Genomic DNA, 25444 nt, shown 5'->3' on the forward strand with positions numbered 1-25444 from the left:
AAACAAAATGTGTTTTCTCTAGCAAACTGTTTGCACCCTCAGGCTGCACTTTCCAGATTCAGGATATGCTGTCTCTTACTTTAATAGAGAGTTTGCCCTTTTCTTGGCAATGGAAGAACAAGATTCCTCATATTCTTGCGTCTGCAAATACAGTCTTTCAAACTTTCAGGACACAGAAATCCTTCTGATACATCTCAGCTTGTATCTCATAATGCTTCCAGCTCTTGTCTAGGCTGAAGGGGATAGTGTTCTGAAAACTGATGCAGTTTTAAAGGTCAGATCCCATAAAACATTGTGATTCGTAGCCAATAATATGCCTTCTTGAACTGCTTATTTAGTCTGGAGTTGCACAGTGGACTTTGTCTTCATTTTGTCCGGGCTTCATCGAGTATTTGCCAGCTGCAGTCGCCAATAAAACCAGGAAAGATCTGAATTTTGCGAGTGGCCTTCTGTAAGAGGGGTTGTTTCTCTTATGCTGTGGAGCCATATGGTGAGAAAGGTAGAAAGGACAAAATGGTTGTCCTTCCCATTTTCTCAGTTACTAGTTTGATCCAGCAGTATGGAAGACAGAGTTCTGTCTCTGTGTTGGAATTAGATTGTGTGATACTCAGAAACAATAAGGTGTTTAAGATGTTAAAGATACTTCTAGGTCTTCCTTCCTGTTCGTCTTTGTATTAATCTGAGCAGAGCCTTAGAGGCTGTAGCCACAAGACTAGGATGTGGATCATCTTGAACACTACTAATGTATAGCATATACCCAGCTAAGTGGAAAGTTACGACCACTAAGCAGGTCATCCCAGAATACTAGGAGCCATTTCCATCATGTAGTATGGCAGGTCACTGTTAAATACATGCTTCTGTTTTTCTGAATCTGCCTTGGATCCTTATAACTGTAATACATAATGGAAGAGAAAGGCTCACCCTCAGTTGCTGGTAACCGATAGGTTTTCATTGGCCTTGTGACTAATAGCAGCCCCGTGCTTCCTAAGGGACCTGGCTTTGAGCAGATGTCACAAACTTGCTCTGGATGTCCCTTCAGCATACAGATAGCAATTGCCCTCCATCTGCCTTCCACAGGCATGGCGATCCACAGCAGGTTGCTTTTTTCATTGGTATCCATAACAAAAATGGGCTATACTCATACTGGAATATGTATATGGGGCTTTATTTGCTTTTATTTTTTGGGTATTAATTTCCAAACCTTGACTGAAGGCACTGGCTGTGAATCCCTTGATTACAAAGAGTAATTAATTGATCAGATTTATTTTCTTTTTGTTGTCCTGTGGACTGAGAGATAATTATGTGCAATGTGGAGAATATTCCTGCTAGAGATAGTATTTCTGCAAATCCTGCAAAGCCTATCTGTGGAGTACAACCCAACATTCAGTGAGCAGACTGCCTGCTCTGCCATACCCCCCACCATGTGCGTACACATGCATTTTGTGTTCTCTGTTTTATAGTGTGATCAAAAACAGTCTTTGGCGAATGTTTCAGTAACTCCTATTTCTCATTGTTCTTACGAGCAGCCGTAACATTTGCAATATCAATCTGTGGCAGGAAGCAAGTTTCCTTTTTCAAAGGAAATCTGAAATAATTTAGAGGCCACAGAAAAGGACATCTTGCAATTCACGTTGCTACAGTCTTGCAGAGAAAACAGGTTACAAGACAAATGCTGATTTATTTAAAATCAGACAAATAAACCCCCAAGTCTTGTGGTTTTTTTCTCTTTCTCTTCTTTTCTTTGCAAACTTAAGAAATGTATTCAAGCATCTGGCTAATTCACATACCATTAATTCTCTGAAGATTACATATGCACACCCAATTAGACCTGCATAATTTATTTTTAAAATGAATTTACTCTCATATTTATATTTTAAAGCTGTGCCAAATTCTTAAAGGGCACAGAAGGGAGAATTTTATAAGCGAAATGTGCAGAATCCTTTCCCTAGAAAAGCTGGAAGTATCAGTAGGGCTGTACCTAATCTTAGCTTTAAAACCACAGACACGCTGTTTTGGCTATTAGAGAATGGGTAAATGGCTTTTTAAATACATGAATGCTTGTTAGAAAGTCTGCAGCCTGTCTTTGTATGGGGGCTGATGGTGTGGGCACCCATCCTGATGTGTGAGGGAGGTCCTGTTGTATTGCAGCAATATGACTAATCTTCCCTTTGCATCTGGTTTGTGGGCTGCAGCGAGTTCCTGCCAGCTGTGGTTTCTTGAGAGTTTAATAGTTTTAAACAACTACAAGGACGTTGCACTCCAAAAGCTGAGAGCCTGATGCTGATGGCATATGTCTCCTCCTTCTCCTGTATGGCTCTCCACCAGCACAGCTATTGAGGCCAGTACCGCTCAGAAGAATAATGTGGGTCTTAGAAAGCGGCAGATTATCATAGCCTTCTTCAGGGGGTGTATGTGGGGTGGGAAGAGCTAATCTGTACCCTGACTCCCGTTCATCTCTCTGGTGCCTGAGTGCTAGAGGCACTCAGATCGTTAGAGGCAGTGACATTCTCGACTTACTCTCAGCAGCAAATTCCTGTGAAGTCTGCTAACCAGCAGTAGAGAGGGTGGTTAGTAGCCGCCTGCTTTGTGTCAGGCTTTACTGGAGTGAAGTTGCCATGGAGATGGGTTGGAGGTTAACTGAGCAGGGAGCTCGGCGGTTTGCCCTTGTGCATGTAAATCTGTCTGACATGTCATGTGGATCAGATTTGGCTCTGTTGCTCACATTTGAGGTCCACTTCCTTTTTTTGTCCGATTCGTATGTAGGAGAGCTGAACAACTGCCATGCAGTATTCATAGCACTATGATTTTAAAAAAAGGCAGAACTGGAATTGGTGCCTGCTCTTCTTCCAGGGCCAATTTAAAACTAAATCTGGGCACCAAAGAATGTTTAGTGCAGGTATCTAAGCCCTGTAAGCTGGAAGGAACTTTCCCAGGCTGGAGCCTTTCTTGTGACAGCAGTAAGCATATTGGCTGTCTGAAAAAGAGAATTATTTAGAGGCAGAAAAATAAATCCTACAGTTAGGGAGCTATTGGAAGGTGGAATCTTCCCAATTCATTTTAGAAGTTGTAAAGCAGATTAAAATATGGGGGGAAAGAGCTGAATATAAACGTCTGCTTTGCACTTTTGAAGGGTATGCAGCCTCCACGTGCTCAGAAACATTTCTGGGAAAACATCAGTTAAAATGCGTGAGACTGACAACAGGCTTCAAGGCTGTTGAGATAGATGGTGACTCATACTGGCTGAGAAGCAGGAAGGAAGAACATTTCAGGGCAGTGCACACCCCAAGCTGTTCTCTGAAATGAGGCTTCCCAGGATCTTGACCTGCAGGCACTGGGATTTTAGTCAGTGTCTGCTGATCTACTGCCTTCAAAGGTGAAGAGCCAAAATATTTTTTGGTGACTTGGCAGCATGCCTGCTGGATTTTTCAATGCGTGTAGGTTTGCGTGGTGTTACGGACAGAAACTTGACATATTTCTAATTTTAGAGTATGAGGAAACAGCCAGCTGGTGAAAATACTTGGAAGGAAGGGTTAAAAAGTTGGAAGCTTTGAAGGAGGAGGGGAGAATGAGGGAATAGGGCAAATGCAGAGATAGATCTTTGAACACCACTTGCTTCAGCATAAACTGAGGAGTCCTGAATATACTGCCTGGACCGTGGCATCAATTTGAGAGGGGAACAGGGTTTATGCTGTGTTTGTCTTAGGGAAAGAGGACTGGTGCTTCCAGCGTAAACTAAAATTTGTGCATTTTGGGTGGTGTGAGCCTGTTGTGTTACTGGAAAAAGGCCTGATCACATGTATCAAAAGCATCTTCTCCTCCTCCTCCCCCAACCTCCTGTACCGCTCTTAACAATTTAATCCATAGCGGTTTGTCTTCACAGGCTGTAATTGATCTATCTGTGATTTAGCTCATCAGGCACTCATTAAGTTTGCAGCCTATTTTATTCATGAAGAATGAGAGTCAAGGATCTAAAACCACTTTGTCTTTGTCTTAACTGGATTCATTTAGTATTCTGGGATTAGGGAAGGCTAATAAACTTAAACGAGCTATTATTTAAAGGTGAGCTGCCAAGTGAACATGAAGAATGATCCAAACACCGGCAGTGTGCCAAGGGCTCTCCATTGTCAGGTGTCAGGTGTGAGCGGTTGAGGGAATTGTTGCTAAAACCCCAGGTATTCCTCACTGCTCTGCAGTGGGCGTCCCACGATGCCCTGCCCATGTGTAATGGGATAATATAGCTTGCAGGGGAGCTGCTGGAGATGTGTCTGCAATGAAGGTGGCATTTTGTGCTAGTGGTGTCAGTGGGATACACAGAAATATTTTGTGCATTGTGTAGAGTTTGAGCTTGACATCTGGTTTTCTTTATTAGGGGCCGCTATTGTTCCGAGCTGCCGCCTGTGCTCTGGCAGTGCCCGTAAAGATGAGTGCTTCTCACGTCGCTGGCACACACATGCTGAGAAAATGCCTGTCACCATCCTTTCGCAGGGATATGCCAGCAATCTGCAAAAGAGAACAATACCCCTGAGCTGCAGAAAGCAGTTTCCTTTCGCGACTACTTTAATGAACACTTGAGACGTTTCCAAGCTGTAGGAAGAGGAGATGGGATAGATGGTTCTCCATTCTGCTCCTTCCTGAGCCTGGCTCTGTGTATCACACACTTCCCAGAAGGATGAAGATTTCCCTTTAACTGTTGAATTTACTGTGTAGTCGTATATGTAGTATCATCAAATTGCTTGTGCCTTAAACGGTCACGTAAGGGGCTGTTACCACGTACGGGCTCTGAAGTTGTCTGTGGTTTTTTAAGGTAGCAGTTCTGCCAGAGAACACACGCAGCTGGATCCTGGGTCTGCACCAAGTGTACTGACTTTGTTCGGGAACTGTGGGAAGCTGGTGGGGCCCCGCAGACAAAGCCCTGCGTGAGGGATCTGAATCCTGGCAGGACACGCTGCCATTTACGTGAACTGACTTCCCGCTTGCTGTGTGTGTCTGGATTGGGAAATCTTTGGGAATATAAACATTTCCTAGCTGCTTGGAGTCACAGTATTTATAAATACTTTAAGCTTGTGTTTATAACGGTACATCATCCTATGATGTTCAATATTAATACCATATTTTTCTTTCTTTGTAGTGTACAGAGGCCAAAAAGCATTGCTGGTATTTTGAAGGATTATATCCTACATATTATATGTAAGTAGTCATTGCTTTTCTTTTTCAAAAGAGAATTAGATTCCGTAGGCTCTTACACTGTTACTCTTTTACTAATAACACTTTTTCTATAACTTCTCTGAGACTTCTGCAAATTTGAAAATGAAGATGCAGTAAACTTTCATTTTCCTCTTCCCTGTAACCCATCTCTTTCCCTTATTAAAAAAAACTGTACAGATTCATTTTGCCACACACCCCAGATGACCTTTCCAACTGAAAACAAAACTCAAGTACTTGAACAAGTCTTATTTCAGAACACTGAAAGGAAACATAAGTAGAGCAATGGAAAGACAGTTCTCCCTTTGTTTTGAACAAGGACAGGTAATCAGACAGAATAGCAGGAATGCTTTGAAAGTAACTTTGTCTCTTTGTTAATACTGTTGCTCAATTTAGAGAGTTGAGGTGATTTGTTATCCATGGCATAACTGTCCTTTTGATGAGGGCATCTACAGTCACATCAGGCTTGGGTTTGAACCAAATGTCATTGACCTGTAAGTATATGACTGAGGATTTCTATAATTGCAGTTTTCTGTTTCATACTGCCCATGACAATGAAAAAAAGTGGAGGAAACATGTGGATGGGAGGTACATTCCATGTGGATTTGGGGACAGAAAGGAGATAAATGTATTAAACTTTGTACCTGGGTTTATCATTGCAAACAACTATAAACATAAGTTTTAAAAAAATAATAAAGTGGAGTGGAAGAGCATTAGGTTATCTATTCCCTGAGCAAGCTGTTTCTTGTTGAAGGATTGGAAGTTACTGTAATCCTTATGCTTCCCAAGAACTTTTCTTTTCCACCTCCACTTCATCTGCCAGAAGCTGGAGAGAAATGCTAGAGACAAAAAGCAGCCAGGAAGCCAGTTGCAAAACAAAGCCCACAGAAAGAATGATTTAATCATCTGTGATCCTGGATATTAACCATTTAGGAAGTGTTTGTGCCTAGAACTCGCTGTCTTTTTTTCAGGTGACTGAAATTTTGAGAATTTTTAATAAAATTCTCAATTTTCTGTTGGCCAGAATAGATGGAGAAATTTAAATAAGTTCATTTTCTTTGCATGCTAATAACAACAGGACTTTGGTTCCACCTACATTTTATTTTGCTTTTCTGCAATGTGGGAAGGAAGCTGGGATATTACAAAATTATGAAGCTCTCATTGTATCTGACATCCAGGAGTGTGTTATTCATCATTACCTTGCTGTTTTGCTTACGTTTCTGCCTACATGCTTTCACAGATGTTTGTCTCCCTTGGCAATACAAAGGGGTGTCTGCTTGGAGATTGGGTTTTGGTTCAGACCCTTTGTGTACAGACAGAGTCCTGCAAAAGCAAGGGTTACCAAAAAAACCCTGTTGTATATTGACACTACCAGTTCAATCAGAAGACTGTCACTAGTCATGATGTGTTTTGTGGCAGTTCCTGGAGCACCTTGTTGTTATCTGAATCATTGCATGAAAGTGTTGTGGTTGCCACTCTCCTGAATAAAGCAAGTAAATGGAAAAAGGAAGGGGGAAGGGGAGGGCTCTGTGTGCTCAGTGTTTGTCCTGATGGTGATGAGTGTCGTGTTAATGCTAATGTTGTTGTTGTGATTATGAGTTTAAGTGGTCAAGAAGAAACACTAGGGAAAGGATAAGGATTTGGGGATGATAAAGCTCAGAGGATAGACACGATGTGTGACAAGTGAAGGAATAGCGAAAGGAGTGGGGAGAGGCTATTTGTGCACACAGGAGTCCAGTAGGGTTAAAGGGGGAGTGCGTCAAAGCAATAGGAAGGTCACGCATGTCGGCAGTGCCTGGGCTGTTCCACTTTGTTACTTCGGCAATTTCAGTTTCTGTTGTCCAGGGTCCCCAGCTGCTTCCTACCTGCGCTGTCTTTTCACACATGTATGGTAGAGGAGAGGCACAACTCCAATCTCAATATCTTAGGGTGAAGTCCCATTGCTTCAGCACTTGTCTGACCCTTCACTGAGTTAATTCAATTTGCTAATCCCACAGAAAGTTGTTCATTTTAGCACTTTCGAGTCAGTGTTGAATCAGCTTGGTACAGTTTTTGGCAAACACTGGTGAAATGGGAAGAAGGGAGTATTCTGCATATTGTGGGGGAGGAGGCATGAATAGCATCGTCTCCATCAGCATATGGTTACATGTTAAATCATCTAAAGGCATAATATATAACTTTGTCCTGAGAGTGCCTCCTCTGTACAAATCTAGATCTGGGATGGGCTGTAGTGAAATGGGTTCTGTTTTATCTTACAATTTCTGTAACAACAGTCCGTACAAAGCAGATATATTTAGATTTGTATTTAAAGGAGTTTGCAATAGATTCCATTTCTTTCTATCACTGGTTTTCTGAACAGACTTTTTTCTACCCAGTTAACATACATAGTTTCTCCTTTGGTCTCAAGACTGTCTTTGGAGACTTACGAAACCCAGCAATGCAATCTTTTTTAACGATTTCCCTGTGATTTCAGTCCCATGCCGGCACTATGTCACATCTCTCATGGAGACAGTTGGTATTAAAATGAAAAGGTTGGCATGTCAGCTCAGAAATGCCAAGTGCTGTGTCTATTCGCAAACGCAGTGTGGCATGCTGGGACCGAGGTATCCCTGAACTGGCCCATCTACACGCCTTACCACTTCTGGGTAGGCACATCCTCCCACAAGGTGCCTGCCTCCCTTTAAATTACCCAGAGTAATAGAAATCTGGTAGATTGGCACATAAAGTGGTGGTTTGCTTTTATTGGAAGTTTAAAGGCAAGATAGCTGAGTTAATCTTTCCTGTAAAGGCTCTACTTCAGCCATCCGAAGACAGATAAGAAAGTCTCTGCTAAGCCAGAAGAACAGTGTTACAAAAGAGGTGTTCTGGAAATTCAGCTAGATTTGGGTGGGTAAAACTTAAAATTCCTCTTTTGGAGCTTAAGTTTGTTTTTTGTTTGTTTTTTTAATGCAATCTGCCTTCCAGTATAATAATTTTAAAAAGAAAAGTCTGTTAGAGATATTGTTCAAAACTTCCTTAAAACTTGTCTGTTTTGCTTTCTGTCTTAACAGATAGGGCAAAGCTTGGAGATCATTGTTCCAGAACTAATGATGCATCTTTCTGTCCAACTGTTTAATGGTATTAGTATTTTTTTAAATAATTTTTCCAATGGACATTGTTATTCTATCCTTCATATATCATCAATAAGCTTCAGTTTAATTCAAGCACGTTTCTTCCAAATGCAATCAATTTCTTAAGGCTAGGCTGAGGAATTGATAATTTTCCAAAATTTTTCCCTCTCTTGTGTAAAATATGGCTTATTTCAGGCCAGAAGGGAACATGGAAAGCTTACCAAGAATTTGAGAGACGTATGCTGGTCTTCTGTCATTAATACAGACAACTTCCAAGACTGCTCTTAACTTATTTCCCCTAACCCATCCAAACATTTCTCCACATCCTTGTCACCTGAGTCACCAGAGACTGTTGTAAGTTAGATACTTTCTCCTACTTCACCAAAATGGTTTTTTTTTTAATATGACCTAGAAAAATAAGTAAGCAAAAATAAAGCAGGGGAAAGGATTAGTCATTGGAGTCTAATTCTTATGCTATGGAAAAGCAGGGAGCCAAGTTGTTCCTGACTTAAAGAATTAGATCATATGTCTCCTTGTGTGGATGCACAGAAAGTGATTCAGAATTTAAAGCTGTCTCAAGAGACTTGACTGATGCTCTACAAGGATCCTCATCCCACTATCACTTAAGTAACCCAGCTCAGCCTTATCTTAGATGTGCTGATGGTTGGCAGAAGAAACTGTCAAGGTACTTTCCTTCCATGGCAATAATGTGCGTAGTAACATAGAGAATGCATTAGATTGCAAAACTGCCTCCCCTGTAGGCAGATGCCAGCAGTACTTAATATACTCCAGTTGTTTTTCCACTTCTAAATTGGGCATGAATAGGAAAGGGAAGGCTGCCTTATGTTTTGCTGATGAGTAGTAGTTTGATTGGAATGATTGTGAATGTCCCCCTCACTGCAGGGTGAAATATATTTCCTGGTATGATTGATCAATCCTGTAGGTCTTTGCTGTTTATTTTTCCTTCAGTTGTTAGCTACCATCTGTCTCAGTTTTGAAGGACAGTTGTCTGCCAAGGAAAGCTAGAGCCTCCCTTGGAGTGGAGAATGTAAACCCCCTTCCCTCCAAATTATTATAATTTTGCTATTAGGGGCTCTCAGGCAAAGATATGGGAAATAGGAGTAACAGTTCTTCACTAAGAATATTTAAAAAAAAAGAAAAAGAAAATACAAATGTAGTAGTACAAAAAAAACAAGCAAGGAAGCAAACAAAAATCCTGGAAAAAATCCTGACAGGGTCAGGGATACGACCTGGCACCCTGTTAGTCAGTCAGTGTTGGAAGTGGTCCAAATAAGTCCTCCTGGAGTAACGTTCTGTGGAGTAGAGATGGTCCTGTAGAAAGCCCAGTGGCGACAAGATGGGTCCAGTCTTCCTCTGGGAATCCAGTGGAAAAACCAGATACCTTGTGTCCTTCAGTCCCAGTTTTTCTCTAGGTGGGAACAGCTGGCTCCTCCCTCACTGGGTGCAGCGTCTCACAATGGGATGATGGAATGTGTCATGTCATTGGTGGGCCCTAATGGCTTATCAGAAGATGTCCCCTGGAGGATGGAGGGGTAGTGAAAGAGATAAGAAACTCTGCCCCACCTGGTTTTAATGGCTGGGCCATTATCAGAAGGCATCTGCCCCCCTCCCACCTGGAGTACACGAGAAGGATAAAACATCTCCCAAAAAACAGCTTTTAACAAATGAAATAGAATACACATTATTAGGTTATATAATCCAGTTCACCATCATATTGGGGCTTTTAATGAGGTGATAAATTCCAGATGCATGTTTCTTATCCTCTCCTTGCCAGGGTTCATGGCAGATTTTTAAAGCAGCAGGGATGTTGAGTATGAGTGGTAGGCATGTGTCCACAGCAATAGATAATACCATGGCTGATGTCACTGGATTAGTGAAGGTCTCACCCATAGGAAGGGGACCCATTATCCCCTGCCCTCCAAGCCCTCACCATGGTGTTTCTCATTGGGTTCTTTTTTTTTGTTTTTGGGGTTTTTTTCTACACATATAGCTGCCTGCCTGTCTAGACTGTAAGGTCTGCACTTGGTTATGAGAATATTGAGGGAGACAGTGTGGAAAGCTGTGCTGAAGCTGGGGTAAATGACATCTCATGCTTTCTGGTTTGTCCACAGATGGCTCTCACTGCCAGTGTAGTGGTAGAAGCTCTTCTTGCTGGACTTGATTCCCCTTCCAACTACTAGTTGTAGATGAGGTTTGGCTTTTTGTCGGGTTTTTTTCCCCGTGAAATCAGGTGGTTTTAGAGTCTTTTTGCCCTCTGCAAAGCTCTGAGCCAAACGCAAGAAAGAGACGGAGTCTTCAGGTTCTGATTTTTCAAGGTTGCGCGCTTCGTTTATTATTTCTTATCTTACAAATTTCTCAGTGCCCAACAAAGGTCTGTGCAGCTGCTCGGGCATCTGGTGACTCCTTGACTCCTCCCAAACGGGGCTGTCGCTATCTTTTATACTAATTGCTGCGTGTTCTTTATTTATCATTATTTGCCAATACCTATCACTTATACTAAACAGGTCATCCCTACTTTGACCCAATCTCTTGAAACTACTTTGTGCCACCGTCACTGCAGAAAATGGAGTGAGGGAAGAAGAAGGAAGAAGCAGGAGACAACGCCCCAAATCCTCCATCTTGCCCCCATTCACTTCAATGCTAAAAACCCAAACCTACTGTTTTTTCACCCTGTGATAAGCTAAACTACTATCTTTCACACTTTTGTGGCTTGCAATCCTTCCCACAGTGCAGGAAGCCAGGAAGCCTTTCCCATGGACTGAGATCAAAGCCAGTGTCCCTCTGGGCTCTGGGCCAGGGTCCCAGACCCCCTGTCCAGGTCTCTGACCCTCCAGGGCAGCCAAAGGAATGCCCTGGACTCAACAGCTTTTCTCACATCACATCTACTTGTATATGTGATGATTTCTAAATACCTCCTTGGTAGCCTGTATCTTCTTCTACCTCCTAAATTCTGACTATTTGCATCTGAGTTCTGTCCTGGGTTCCTTGTCTTAAGCAGGTTTTGACTTCCTCAAAGGTGTGCTACTAGGTGAAAGGCCTCCAGAAAGAAACATGGACATTTTCTCTGGAAGGAAGTGTTAACCATTGCTCCTGGTACTTATGTCAAGAGCAGAACACAGAGGACTGGCATCTTGTAGTATCTTCTAATTCTTATCCAAAGCAGGACCTGGATTAATGTTGAAAGCAGATGGAAGTGCTGTATTTTTAGGCTAATATGTTTCCTCAATAGAAACCAGTTTACTACATACAGCAGACAACTACACATGTACACATTTGTGTTCATGTAATCTGCTTAATTTTTCATTTAGAATTGGTATAAGACCACTAATGGGAACCTAAAAGAAATGAATATTTGCTAATATTCTTCATGTTTAAAACACGTTCCTGCCCTGCATTTATTTTTCTTACCGTAGAGATGAATGAGGAATTTATGAAGTTTTTAGTTTTTCATGGATTTTGAAATAAATTTTTTGCTCATTTCCACATAGTTCTCTCGACTGATTAAGGTTTGTTTTATTTATCACACAGCCATATTCATCTGGGTTTTGAATGTGAATCCTTATATTCTTTGTGGTCAGTCCATAATACTTCTGTGCATTATCAAGAACCTGCAAAATGTCCTAGATGAAAACATTTAAAAAGTGGTTTTCTCTTGCTGTTACTTGGATAGCTCAGAGGGCACTCCTTCCATCCACACGTGTACAAGAGCCTGGGAAACCACCCCAAACCAGACACTGGGTGTGTTGTGCGATGGTGGCTATTGTCTGTGCTCCACATCCTGTTATGTTTACTGCCGTTAATTAAGTTGGCTTTCCTGATGGTACACTTAGCTTTCCCTTGCAATTACAGCTGCATGAAGTGTCAGCAGGTGTGTGCTCAGGGCAGTAATATAGCTGCTGATTTATCCTTCAATTTGATTTTAAGCCAGCAGGGAGGGGGGAGAGGCGAGGCAGTGTAATAATTTTGTACACTTCCAGGCACCCTGAATAGCTGGCACTGTAGGGAGATGGGAGTCCTGGATTCACTCCAGGGCCACCACTTCTGCAGTGAGCAGCCACACGAAGAGCCTGTTTGCAGATGTAGTTCAATTCAGGAACTTAAGTGTCGTGAAGGAAGACAGCAGTAATTATCAGACCATCTGTACAAAAGGCAGCAGAAACCCATCACCATTGCTCAGTCCTGTGTACCCTTAAAAAATAACAATGCAAAATGTCACAACTAGCTTCAAAAGTCATTAAGGTGGCTTACTCCTTGCTCCAAATAAGAGAGTAGTTACCCAGGAGTTAGGTGCCTTGCCACAAACTGGAATTTTCTTCAATGAATCAGTTATATAAAGCAATCTGGGGTCAACTAGGCTGCCAAATTAACACCCAGCTCAATTTGCTAGGAGTGGGACCTGGAAGGGGAGTTTAATACCTCAACCTTCACAGGCCATCAAACAGGTAATAGACCTAATTTCAGATTTAAAGCTCTGAATGATTTTGGAGGTGGAGGCTGACCAGGTATAGGCAGCTAATTCTGAGAAAGGTGAGGAAAGAGGAAATGAAGGCATCCTCTGTCATCTAATGGGGTACTCCTATGAGACCAGACTCTCCCCTGGCTGAGGTGGAGCAGAGAATCCAGTCCCATCCCTTTCTCATTTCCAGAGGATGTGATAATTACAGTTGTGACTTATCATGAGTGAGCTTCACTTTTTCCTGTGGAGGGTGTTTGATTTGAAATACTCATTAGGTCTTAATTCTTCCATGTCCCAGGCAAGAACCCTAATGTGAGGCTAAGAATCAGTTTCTTCTGGTTTCCTGTCAGTGGGACAGGAAGGGTTGCACCACTTGAGCTTCAGTGGACAGTGTCAAAGTGCATTTGACACCTAAGTAATCTTGAAATTCTTGCTCTTTCTAAGTAGGGAGAATTAAAGTTTGGAAAGACCTGATGGCACGTAACAGTTGGCCATTACTACCCAGACATTCTCTGCATTTGATCATGCAGTGGCTTGGTGAAGGGAAAAATGGTTTACTATCCATTAGCATCTTAAATTGAGGCAGACAGCAAATTCCTGGATACCCATTGCCCCCTGCCAGCGAACTGCTTATGATTTCCCAAAACAGGAATGAGATGCAGTAGGACTGCCTGCCCACTGGGAGCAGCTTGAGATTTGAAGAACTAATCATCTGTTTTATAAGGGGTCTGATTGTTAACCAGAAGTCCTTGTTCCTCTTGATCCAAGAAATTTACAATTCCACCTCCAGAAAATTCAAACTTGTCATAAACGTTACCTATGGCTTACTTTTGTCAGAGCCTTAAGCAATGCTGTTTCTCTGCTTTGTTCTGTGGAAGAAAAGCCTGCAGCCTGTGTTGAAAAATGGCTGTTTAAGACTCCATATACTGCCAAAGCCCAAGCCACTGCGATTCTTGCTAGGTTCTGCCAAAAGGGGAACAGAGAAAATTACGAGAGGGATATGTGATGGCCAGAAAGCCATGTAGTGGTACTTTACAGACAACAAAGAGAGTTCCTCTGAGGGGTGGCTTTCTTCTTGGAATCTGGGAAGAGAGGGCTGGGGTTATGGTAAACCTTTGGGAAGCAGAAGATTGTGAGAAGAATTGGTTTGATAGGAGCACCTGAGCAAATACTTCTCATCCCATCAGAAGTGGGGGAGGATTTGCTGTATTCTGCTGAGTTCTTGCACAGAGATGGTGTTTATAGGCTCTTCCCCTAAAGAGTAATTGAGAAATAAGCCCTTTTTCAGCTGTTGCTCCTCTTGTTTTTCACATCTATGTGAAGGACAGGAGCCAAGTATCTTGTCGGAGATTTTAGTTGTGTCAAAGCAGACAAGACTCTAATCTGAGCAAATATTGTTTCTGTCTCAGTTGTTTCTACTCTGTAGAAAAAAATTACCTGACAGCCCTTTTCTTTTTCTTTTTTTTTTTTTTTTAACATTTTCTTATGTAGTTAAGGGCTGTGTGATTTACCAAGCACCTGGGTAACTAGCTCTCTAGTGCTCTCCTTGGTACCAGTAGCAGTGATTTTGCTCTCGAGTACAAATGTGCACTGAGGTCACAGTTCCATTCATCTTGAAGCAGTAGTATCTATTATAGTAAACTAATCTATTAATACTTATCAGACGTATGTGTTACAAGGCACTGTTATTGCATATGCTGAGATCACTTTTGCTATTTATAGGAAGATAAATGCTTTTGTGTACAGAGAACCTGTAACTGCAGGTGACTGTGTTGGAATCGTGTCTGCTGAAAATTAGGCCAAGGGGATACAAATGACCCTAAGACCAAGGCCAGAATGCAGATGTTCCCTATGACTCTGCTCCACCAGCCAAATACCTTGACTGTCTTACTGCTCCTCAAGCACTTGAGTGAATGTCAGTGGAAGGATGTGGCCTTTGTGTTGCAGCATCTTTCTGGAGAGAGATTAAACCGCTTTGAGACTCAAAAAAAGTTACTTAGGTGGGACTTCTGAGTGCAGAGTTGGACTCTCTGTTTCGATTTCCATGTTCTGTGGGCACCTGTAGTAAAACAGGTTCCTTGGGATAACCCCTCCGTTGTGTGATGGTCTTCCCCAAGTCTGCAGCCAATAGTCGGCGTCTTTCCTTAGACAGCAATACAGGCAATGGGTTTGCTTTGAAGACTGCTTTTTATGGAAAGACAGAAATGCACTTAACGGAATGTCTGAAATGAATAAAAGTTTAAGTAAGCTTGGTAGAAAAATAACTCTTTCTCAATTACACGGTACATCTGCAGTTGTTATTCCCCGTTTTTCGTCTGTCAGGTCTAAGTCTTGTGGCAGTGTACCTCAGTGACATCGCTCCTCACTGATAGCACAGCCACGACTTGGAGATTCATCAGAATTGTTTCTGCTAGTCACTTTGTGGTGATTGCCCGCTTTTTCTTTTTTGTTTCAAGGCTTATTTGTTTTTTCTCTGTTCAGCATCATTGTATCCTGGTAGCTGTGTTGCAAGCAGATTAGATTATTTATTTTTTAAAACTTTTTTTGTCCTGTAAAATGTGTATGCACTCTTCAGCTGTCTGGTGTCATCTGTTCCATGGGAGCAGACCTGAACTTTCTGACTTTGAGGGCTCAGCATTGAATCTGCCTGGAGATGACCCAGCCTCAGCAGTTCGTCCTCTTACAGTTCTTATGAGGACTCCTTCTGGTCTTTTGCCCATGACAATATTAAGGCCACATCTGGCACTTCCATAGCTTCATCTAATGCTACTACGAACCCCCGAAGTGTTTCCTTTTTGTTCTTAGCTTTGGTCAACTGCTGTATTTTCATTTACACAGTCCCTTGACTTCCTTTAGTTTTCTTGCCCCCTACTCCAAGACTGCCAGTGCTTCTTGTGTTTCAGTGAATCCCAATTTGTATCATAGAATTTACAGGTACGTGCAGCAATCATTTAACCTATGACTGGTATGCAGCCTTTTTTTGAAGTTCATGTCAGGCTTGTCTTCAGAACAAGATGAGGTTAGAAATGATGCAGTTTACTCTATCTGGTTGTTGATGTGGTGGTGTGGTTTTGTTTTGCCTGCTCATGCTTTGTGTCTGCGGTAGGGTTTCTGCCACTACGTGTGGATTGACAGTTTATGCTTTGTTTCACTCTTCCAAAATACATTACTAATTAAACATCTTAAACATTAAACCAGGTTTTGGCCCATATGATGCCAAATATCTAGAGAAAAACCTAGGAATAATACAGCTTCCATTTCAAAGATGTGGTCATGGTAGGGAATGCAGCTCTTTGCTGCAGGGCCTCTGCTAGGGAGGGATTTGTTCAACTATTTAGATGCAGGATAACTGGAGAAGAGCTATTGGACCATTTCATTGAGTAGCTATTATCCACAGAACACGTGCAAGGAAAGAGTTGGTTTGTAAGGTTTGGGTCATACCATATACCTTTATGTGAAACTCTATGCTTTGCTTGTCCATAAAGGAAGGAAGTTCAGTGCCATGATTTAAGTGTGAACCCAGAGGAAAACCTTGTCCCTGTGACCTAACACGCTGTGTAACTTTGATCTGTGACACAGCATTTCCTTGGTATGCCAGCTGTTCAAGACATTGGACATGCACATACAGTCCTTCCATTACAATGAATTATGAATGAAAATATATACCTTTTAAATCATAAATCCCATTGCAGACAGTTTTTGAAAGAGAGACTGTATTCTTGGTGAAGTTGCAGATTAGCAAAGCAACTAATTACGTCTTATCCTGTGTCACAGGTTAACTTTTGATCAATGAAATGAGCATTGCCCTAGGGAAGTGCAGTTCTTGGGATCATCGCTGGTCTTTGAGAGAGAGAAATTGACTTTAGAAAAGACTTCTGGAGATGTGTTCAGTCCAGTTCTGATTGATGTAATGCTCATTCTGCTTCAGCTGGCATTGGGCACACTGGTGCTTCCGTGTAAAGCAAAGTCAAAGCATGGATTCAGTTTAAAGAAAATGCATACCAATTCAATAAATACATGTGCATGTGCTCTACTATGGTTTTTTTTAAAATGAACCAGGGTCTTAATTCTGCTGTGATTTCCTGTCAGGCAGTGAGAGATAGTACATCAAAGACTGATTATACTTACGCTTGCATGTTACTCCATTAATAAGCTGATTTTGTTGTTGGCTTTTGCCAGCTAATAAATAGGCTTTTGTAAGTTAATTGTCGTATGATTGGAATCAATATTGTCAGGAGTTGTGTTGTTTTTCCATAGTGCATTGAATCAAGAACAAGAGATCAGCAGAGCTTTTGCTGTAGCCTGATGGCAGTATCAGCAAATGGAATGTTCACTGTTCCAGTCCTTTTTGGTGCTGCTATCAAGTGGTGGGCAGTGCAAACAGCAGGTTGGCATCATCCTTGGTTCCAGGCTCCTACACTTGGGTGCACACGTGTCCATTCTCACAGGCACAGAGAATAAAGCACTTCTTTGGTTTTATAGGTAAAAAGTGACAAAGTTACCGGTGTCACATCTCAGAGGGTTGAGGACTGTGGTACTGGTTTTCTTTCACAGATCCACCCAGCAAATGCAGTGCTCAGCCTGGGATGAGCTGGCTCAGAAAACTTACTGACTGCCAGGAATTGCAGCCAAGATGAGAGACTCCTCCATCCTTTTTTGTGTCATTGTTTTCAACCATTTGAAAGTTCAGTCACCTGAAACTTCCCTTTGATGGCCTGTTTGTTTGTCAGTCAGTGGTCCCAGGAGCTTCATAAATATTCAGAAATGTAGCCTTTCTGCCTTCCAGCTGGTGCTTTTGCAGGAATAAAAGCTAAGCCATTGAGACTTTAAAAATGGTGCTGACTGGTGTTGGGGGTTAGGTTTGGTTTTGCTTTTTTTTCCCCTATAGAATTTTTCCCCCATAAGTTGCTAAGAAACTAAATACTGATGCTTAGAGGGTGCTTGACCCACACAAAAGAAGTGACTGAGGGAAGAGGAAGATCACATAAGTTTGGGGTGGGGAGCAGGGGGTGGGAGCTGAGCATCCTCTTCCTGCTCTCGGCATTGGAGAGGATGGTCAGGCTGCTGCTTGCTGCGGGAGAAGTCCACTGTCAACAGGAAGTCCGGTCCTGGGAATCCTACCATCATCTGCTCGTGTGCCCAGGAATTCGGAACCCCTTCACCTGCCCTGCTGGAGCTGGGCCAGTCCTGTCCAGCCATCATAGCTTCTTCAGCACTGCTCACTTTGCCGGGACATTCCCCCCTTGCCTACCTGGACATTCCCCTCTGCCTGCTGGGGACATCCTGCCGTTCCATCCACCAGTCCTGGAGTTTTCCACCATTCCAGCTTGGTGCTCTCAGGGTCCCAAGAGATCAGACTGCCCCGGCTTTGTGAAACAAAGCCCCTTGAGGTTCCTGCTTCTGTTTATTATTAATGCTGTAGTTGTTGTTTGTTTGCCTTGTTATATTTACTAGTAAAGAACTGTTATTCCTTGCCCATAGTCCTGCCTGAAAAGCCCCTTTAATCTTCTAAATTATAACAACTTGGAGGGAAGGGATTGGAATTCCCCATTCCTAGAGAGGCCCCGCCCCTCCCTAGCAGATACCTGTCTTTCAAACCAAGACAGCTGGATAACTTAAAGATAAAAAACCAGATAAAGGTACTATATTCCTGTAAAGATGCTCCTTTAATTTTGGTGGTTTGAATGACCATAATTATGTATTTTAAAATAGCCATTTCCCATTTCTTCTGGCTCTGGAGAAAACAGGTACAAAATAAGCAAGGCAAGGGTGGGCATAGGGGAGGTGTGTGTGCAGTCTCTGTGACCTATCTGTTTAAGTTTTATTACAGGTGAAGCTCTTGGGGCTCTGGGAAATGGTGCCTCCACTCTCCATCCTGTGTGTGGTCAGATGTAGGTGTCTGGACTGACAGAGCCAGTGTCTGGAGGCAGAGATAAAGACTGCTCACATTCCTAAAATTAGTTCTTTTTTTGTTCTAATGGACTCAAGAAGGGCTTCTAGATTTATGGGCTCTGTTTCTTTGCTTTTCTGGCCCAACAAAATCCTTGCTGTGCAGCACCAGCCAAAGGGGCAAGTACCCATCACTGTGGATGAAGTGCTTCAACCAAAGCATGTTGAAGAGCAAAGGGATACCGTGAGCACTGATGTAACAGAAGGCAGCAGCTTCCAGCCCATTTTGGAAGGAACTTGAATCTGTCTTTGATTTCAGCATATATCTTGAAAGCTCCTATTGGGTTGAACCACTGTGGAAACATAGAGGAATACTTAATTTCTTGGTCCCAAGGGGACTGAAGTTAATGCTGACTTGCTAAGTCCTGTTAGTAGTTACATGAGGTTTGGTAGCTTTGAGTATGAGCAGTTGTCAGGGTCTTGGGAAGCTTTAAAAGAAGAAAAATTGCACATGGGTCACTTTCAGGTTCAGTGACAGCAAAGTGGGTGTTTTCTCTTTTGGCGTGAGCAAATTCCTTGGCCTGGGTCTCAAACTGGGTGCCTGAGTCTGTTAATGAACCTTACCATGATCATCATGTCAGAACCTTTGGCTTGCCTGAATAAATTCCACTTATTTGTCATCAGAAGAGCATGTAACTGTTTTCACTTGCAAAACAACTGATTATGTATCCATAGAGCATCCTCTTCTGGCCTCAGTTAGAGGCTGAAGCCTACATGACAGTGTATTTTCTGAGAGAAGCCTTGTTAATTGAGCATGTAAATGTGTAATTGTCTGTACAGTTATTCAGTTGACATGGCTTTAGTCTGCGTACAAATATGGGAGCACAGTCATGCAGTTGAGCAAACTGTCCAAGATCAGATGCTTAAATAAATATGTGCATTCTGCAACAAGATGTGAACACCCTTAAAAAGATCAATCCAGTTGTGGTTACCTCCTCTTTTCTTTTTGTATGTGGATATGCTAATCTGCTTATTTACATCCAAGTCTGTAACATGTCATAGATTCTGTGTTAACTTGGTCCTTTTCCTTACTAAGAAGGATTCATTGCTGTGGGAATAGGAGTTACCATACGAATTGTTTAGAGGTTACCCTTAATATATATTATATACTTGCTTTTCATGAAGTAGTACCTCATGCTCACAATGATTGGTGCTGTAATACTTTAAAAATGTTCTGTGCAAATATTAATTTGAAGTGTGGGGGTTTTTTTAGAGGAAAGGCTGTTTTAATAATGGGAGTTGTTGGCAGTTGCAGTCCAGTGCAACTTCTGAATAAAAAAAAAGGGTGTAAAATTTGCAAATAATGGTACAGTTGGAATTTTCTCTGCGCTCAGTGGTTTCTCTGCTTGGAGGTTGCTGATTTTAAAGAAAGGGTGATCTGCCAGCTTTGTCCTGGCAGTTCTTGTCTGCTCCAGTGAATAAAACATCAAACATCTGTTGGGGGTCTGCAGTGTTCATTTACTGTGAAAGAAAACACAGTGATACTACTTTTCTTTATAATTTGTCCTTTCTTGTAAAGAATTGAATGCCATATTTGATCTTTTTGGGGTGCTTTGAGATTAAGTATATAGGAAGGTAGTTTCAATAACATGGAAAAAGTTCCTGAATAGGGATAGAGCTGTGCCATGTATATGATTGACAGCTTTATCCGGCCAAGGGTAGTCTGTTCTTAAAATAATGCTTTGGTCGGGTGTGTGAATGATGTCAGGGTTGGGGATGCCATTTTAATCTGAGTGACAACCACTCCTCTAAGACCCCATCTCTTTATTTCTCCACAGATGTCGCTCCTATGAGGATTGCTGCGGCTCAAGATGCTGTGTAAGAGCTCTCTCTATCCAGCGACTATGGTATTTTTGGTAGGTCCAAGGCATTTGGGAATCTTGTGTTTGTCCTCGTCTTGTTGGTTGGACTTAAATCAGGATATTGGCAGCCCTGGTATTTTAAAGTGCAGTAGGGTGCAAGTATGCAGGAAGGTATATGTGTACATGGAAGTGCACAGATTTTGGTTTTTTCTTGGTTCTTTCTTTTTCCTTTTTCTTCTGATGTAACAAGAAAACACTGAAAAGGGAGATTAATCATGTCAGGCTGACCTTTCCTGCTTCTGCATCCTTCTGCTTTGTACAAGCAGCAGTTCCACTTTTATCCAGAACTGCTGAATTCTTTATGCCTGTCCCAGCTACTACCAAGCAGCAACATTCTTCCTTTTTTTGGGCACTCAGTTTTAAAAGTGAATCGTATAAGCAGGATTGTGCTTTTAGGCAGGGTTCAATATATTCTTGTTGCCAGCTGAATTAAGGCTTCAATTAAAAAGGAAGAGAAATACATTTATAACTGTGAGGATTTCACTGGAGATGACAGCAAAGAAAAAGAAGGCAGAAAGACTGAGCTTGTGAAACCAATAGCTCAGTAATCTGGCTAAAGCCTAAACTACTCACTAATGTATGCATAATGAAAAAATAAGGTAAATTTCTTTTGGAGTGGAATTTAAGAAAGCACCTGAATTAAAGCATATCATTTCAGTCAAGAGAAAGCAAAGACTGCTTTCTGCTAGAAAACCTAATTTCAGGCATTTTAATGTGGAATTTGAAGACTGATTTTAAAAAAAGCCTTCAAAACTGGAACAGTGAAAAACAGAAGCCTGATGTATACTGTAATACAGAGATGTCCCAAAGCTGACTGTGAGATTTCAGTGTACAATCCTTACTGGTATAAGTGAAGAGCTCTCTATCTCAATCCCTGGGGTGACGTTGTAAATCTCTGTTTTTCTGTTCAGAAAAAAATCCTTTGCAGGCACATTGCCAAAGGGGAATGTATTAATACTGGCTCAGGGAAAAAGAACCTCCTTCTGCTCTCATTTCTGATGTAGAAACAAGAAGAGTTTGAGCCTTTGCATGAAATAACTCCTGCCCTGCTGTGCCACACTCTTCCTCTCAGCCACACGGGAATTCTCCAGGGGAGATAAGCATGGTGTGTAGGCTTGCCTCTGGCCAACTTCCTTCCCTTTCAAAAAAGCACAGTTGTCATTGTCTTCCAGTAAAAGGCCATGAAACAAGATGGCAATTACAGGCAGAAGAACCATTCCTATTTACAAGAGCTTGAATGAGTCACTGGAGTTTGATAACTGATCAAGGAAACACAGTGAAAGCCGCTGTCTGAAGAACAAAATATGGTGTGCCCTTGCTGCCTATTCCTGTTTCCACCACACCAAGGCAAGGAAATTATGAGGACAGTTTAGTTAGGTTGGAAAAGATGCTGAGAGGAGGAGAATGGTAGTTATGTCTTTTTCATGGAGAATGTAATATCCCATTTGCACAAAGCAAAGTTGGTCACCATCAGAACTGAATGCTTCAGTTTTCTGGCTTGGGCTTAAGTGCCAGCTACCATATTTCCCATAGGAGATGAAATAAAAGATGTTGAGTTAATTTAAGAATATCTAAGATTCTTCTTTTAATGGCAAATTCAGATTAGTATTCCTCTCTCTATTCCACAAACATCCTGAGCAGCCTAGATGCTGTAAGACTGAGGCCTGCATCCAAGGTGCCCTGTTTAGAACTGTACTGATCTGGATTTTCAGTTTAGCATCCCAGTGGACAAGGTCAGGTGTGAACCCGAACTTTTGAAAAGTTCAGGTGTGTTTTAATTTTGGGTTACATTCCAGAAAACATCGACAGTAGTACCAATCATTGAAGATGTCCATAATATGAGTGCTCCATGTGTGCCATCCCAAATGGCAGACCTTCTCTCAAGAGGCAACCTATTTAAAAACCCTGCCAAAAGTTGTAGGCTGATGTATTGTCAGTGAACAGTCTTGATTTAAATGCTGCCTGACTGTGCAGGTTTTGACTTTCCTCTTTTGCCTAGGTTCCTTTTGATGATGGGAGTTCTGTTCTGTTGTGGAGCCGGTTTCTTTATCCGAAGGCGGATGTACCCTCCTCCATTAGTAGAAGAGCCTACTTTTAACGTGTCTTACACCCGACAACCAGTCAACACTGCATCAGGTCAGAGACTGCTCATAGGAGTTTCACTGCTTTCTTACTTTGGCCAAGGCACTAAAGAAGGGTGGGGTCTGAGCTTTTGTTTCGTTGGTTTTTGGAGACTGGGGACAGCGCTGCTCTAAAACATGCAGCCACCTCCTGCAGTGAGTGATGTCTTCAGCCTTTCCAACAGCATAATTAAGCTGCAGTGTACGGAAGTGGTTTTGAAACACATGGGATGACAGAACTTTCAGTTCTGGTTTGGGTCCTAATACCTTTACAGGTGTGTGTCCATGCATGGAAGGAGGCTAGCAAGCTCTCCCTTTGCAGCGTAGACAAAATGATAGGTGTCCAAATTCAACAGTCACAGGAAGAAAGCGTTTTAAATACGATTGATAACATCTGGCAGAGGTGAAGGAAAGCCTAGCATTTTCTTCCACAATCTACCCATCTTGCAAGTATTTTGGATTTGCCTTCAATGTTCCGTGCTGCAGTCTTTCTGTGACAAAAGTGGTCTTTTTCCCCTTGTTAGTCTGATTGCTGTCTCTCTGGTCAGTAATAACTGTGAGCATCAGGAGAACCTACCTAGTGAGGACTCCTCTGGCAAAATTAGTTTCTAAGTTTGTAATTTCTTCCACTCTGGTACCTAGCTCCAGCTGGGAACTCTCCTAGGCGTAAATGATTAAGAAGATGTTACAGACACAAACTGACACTTGAGTCACCTTCCTTGTTTAAATCCTAAGGTTTTTGTTTGGGCTCCCATTCTGCATCTTTTCTTCTCCTTGACTAATTAGAGAGTATTTTTCAGATGGCGGGGAGCCAATCCAACTGGACTAATATTTTTAAGCCTGAAAAATAGCCTTGAGTTTATGTAAACAGGGAGTGTCTTTGTCTAGATTGATAAACAAAAGATTTAAATTTAGAGCACGGTTTTACTCTTTCATGCTGCTTCATGGAACATAAATTGTGGGCAAATATAAAATAAGCACAAGCTCTGGTGACCTGATTATGGCATTCGCTTCCAGGCTCTTATTACTGTTACTTAAAAGCTTTGGCCTCTGAACTAACCCCACCATTTATTTTATTTTTTAGTTTTTCTACTAGAAAATAGAAATTTCTAGACTAGTTCTAGAAACATTTAACAGCAAAAGCCGTGAGTAGTCAAGCAAGTCCCCATTCTCCACTAGTTATCCTTCTAGGTTTGGTACCAGTAGCCAGTTCACTGTTGAGATGGAGCCCCCAAAATGTGGCTCATTGCCTGCATCCCTCTTTCCCTGCAGAGATAGCAGCAACATCTTCTGCCATTCCAGCAGCACCTGTTGGGATTGCTTTTCTGGGAGCCTGACTGGGAGAATGGAAGGGGAAGATCCCTTAGAAGCTGTGTCATTATAGGAAACAGACTGGCACCAAAAGAAGCAAACCTGTTGCTCAGCCATGACTTTTTTCCCAGTCCATCTTTATTTAAACAGACAGAGAGAAAAAGACTAACTTACTTATTGAGATAGTCTATGACTTCAGTTGCATTAAGTCATCTTCCACCACCCACTGTGATGCCTGAGGAGGGTTACACACTAGCTTTGTTCTTACGGCAGCAATCTCTGTTACTCCTTTATGTGTCATAGCCAAGGAATTTTGCGTTTGGCCATACATTTCCTTTCCTTGTCCCTGCAGGCTCTGACATCACTTCCTAAATTGAATTTATGCAAAGCAATCTTGTCCCATTGTGTTAGCCAGCAGTAACTGACTATATCTTGGCTCTTAGCTTCGTGCAGGTTCACCTCTAAACTGTGTCATGCCTAGGAGGGAAATTACCAGTCTGAGCTTCACTCTGGTTTATCAGCAGATCCAGGACACCACAAAATAATCTCTGAAGTCCTTTTGTAAGACTTGCTACCTGAGTCAGGGCCACAGTAGAGACTCCTTTGTCCATCTGGGATCCCACACCTTTCCTTTCTGCAGATAGAAAAGCTTTTCTGTCAGAGCAAGTGGACAGAGCTCTGTTTCCCTTTCAAATGGTAGTTGCTTGGGGCAGTGGTGCCCTTTGTTTCACTAAGAGGTTTCCAGTGGATGCAAAACTGAAAATTTTTGGTGGTATCTGAAGAGGTGAATGCAGTCCTGCCAGCCTGGGTTTTTCTGGAAGGGAGAAAGATACTCCTTGTCTTTGCTCTGATGAGCACTTTGAAAAACCTTGTCTGAGTATGGAAGCACAGGCCCTGGGAGAGCACAACCTGATGCCTCTACTGTTGCTCATACCTTTTCTCTCCTTTTTCTTTCAGGGTCACAACAACCTGGAGTGCCGTATTACACAGATCCAGGTGGACCTGTGATGAATCCCATGGCTATGGCTTTCCACGTCCAGCCCAATTCCCCACAAGGAAACCCGGTTTACCCACCCCCACCTTCCTATTGCAACACACCACCTCCCCCCTATGAGCAGGTGGTGAAATCCTCCACGTGAGGACTTTGGCTCTCTGACCTGACTGTGTGAGAAGATGGTGCAATTGCAAAATTACCAAGATGAGGGGCACCTGCCCTTCTGAACACTTGCTAGTCCTCCAAGTCCTCTCTCCTTCCCTTCCCTGCACCTTTCCTCATTAAAGTTACTTGCAAAGGGGTGTTTTTTTAATTTTTTTTTTTTTTTTTTAAGTAGAAGTGGATTTTTTCTTTGTCTTTGAAATGAGAGAAGCTGTCTTTGTAATGCTTTTAATGGAAACCTATATTTAAAACCTGTA

The 25444-nt window shown here is 42.1% G+C and overlaps 1 protein-coding gene across 2 annotated transcripts in view; it reads left to right on the plus strand.

The window, feature by feature from the left end:
• VOPP1 (VOPP1 WW domain binding protein) overlaps positions 1 to 25444 on the plus strand; it is a 64688-nt gene extending 39244 nt beyond the window's left edge. For both annotated transcript variants that reach the window (XM_040064025.2, XM_040064016.2), the window contains 4 exons: positions 5129 to 5187; positions 20517 to 20594; positions 22600 to 22736; positions 24989 to 25444. In XM_040064025.2, coding sequence (XP_039919959.1) covers positions 5129 to 5187; positions 20517 to 20594; positions 22600 to 22736; positions 24989 to 25170 — 456 coding nt within the window. In that variant the 3' untranslated portion in view covers positions 25171 to 25444. The remainder of the gene's footprint in view (positions 1 to 5128; positions 5188 to 20516; positions 20595 to 22599; positions 22737 to 24988) is intronic.

This window comes from Hirundo rustica, chromosome 1 (assembly GCF_015227805.2).
Source record: "Hirundo rustica isolate bHirRus1 chromosome 1, bHirRus1.pri.v3, whole genome shotgun sequence".
Classification (NCBI taxonomy): domain Eukaryota; kingdom Metazoa; phylum Chordata; class Aves; order Passeriformes; family Hirundinidae; genus Hirundo; species Hirundo rustica.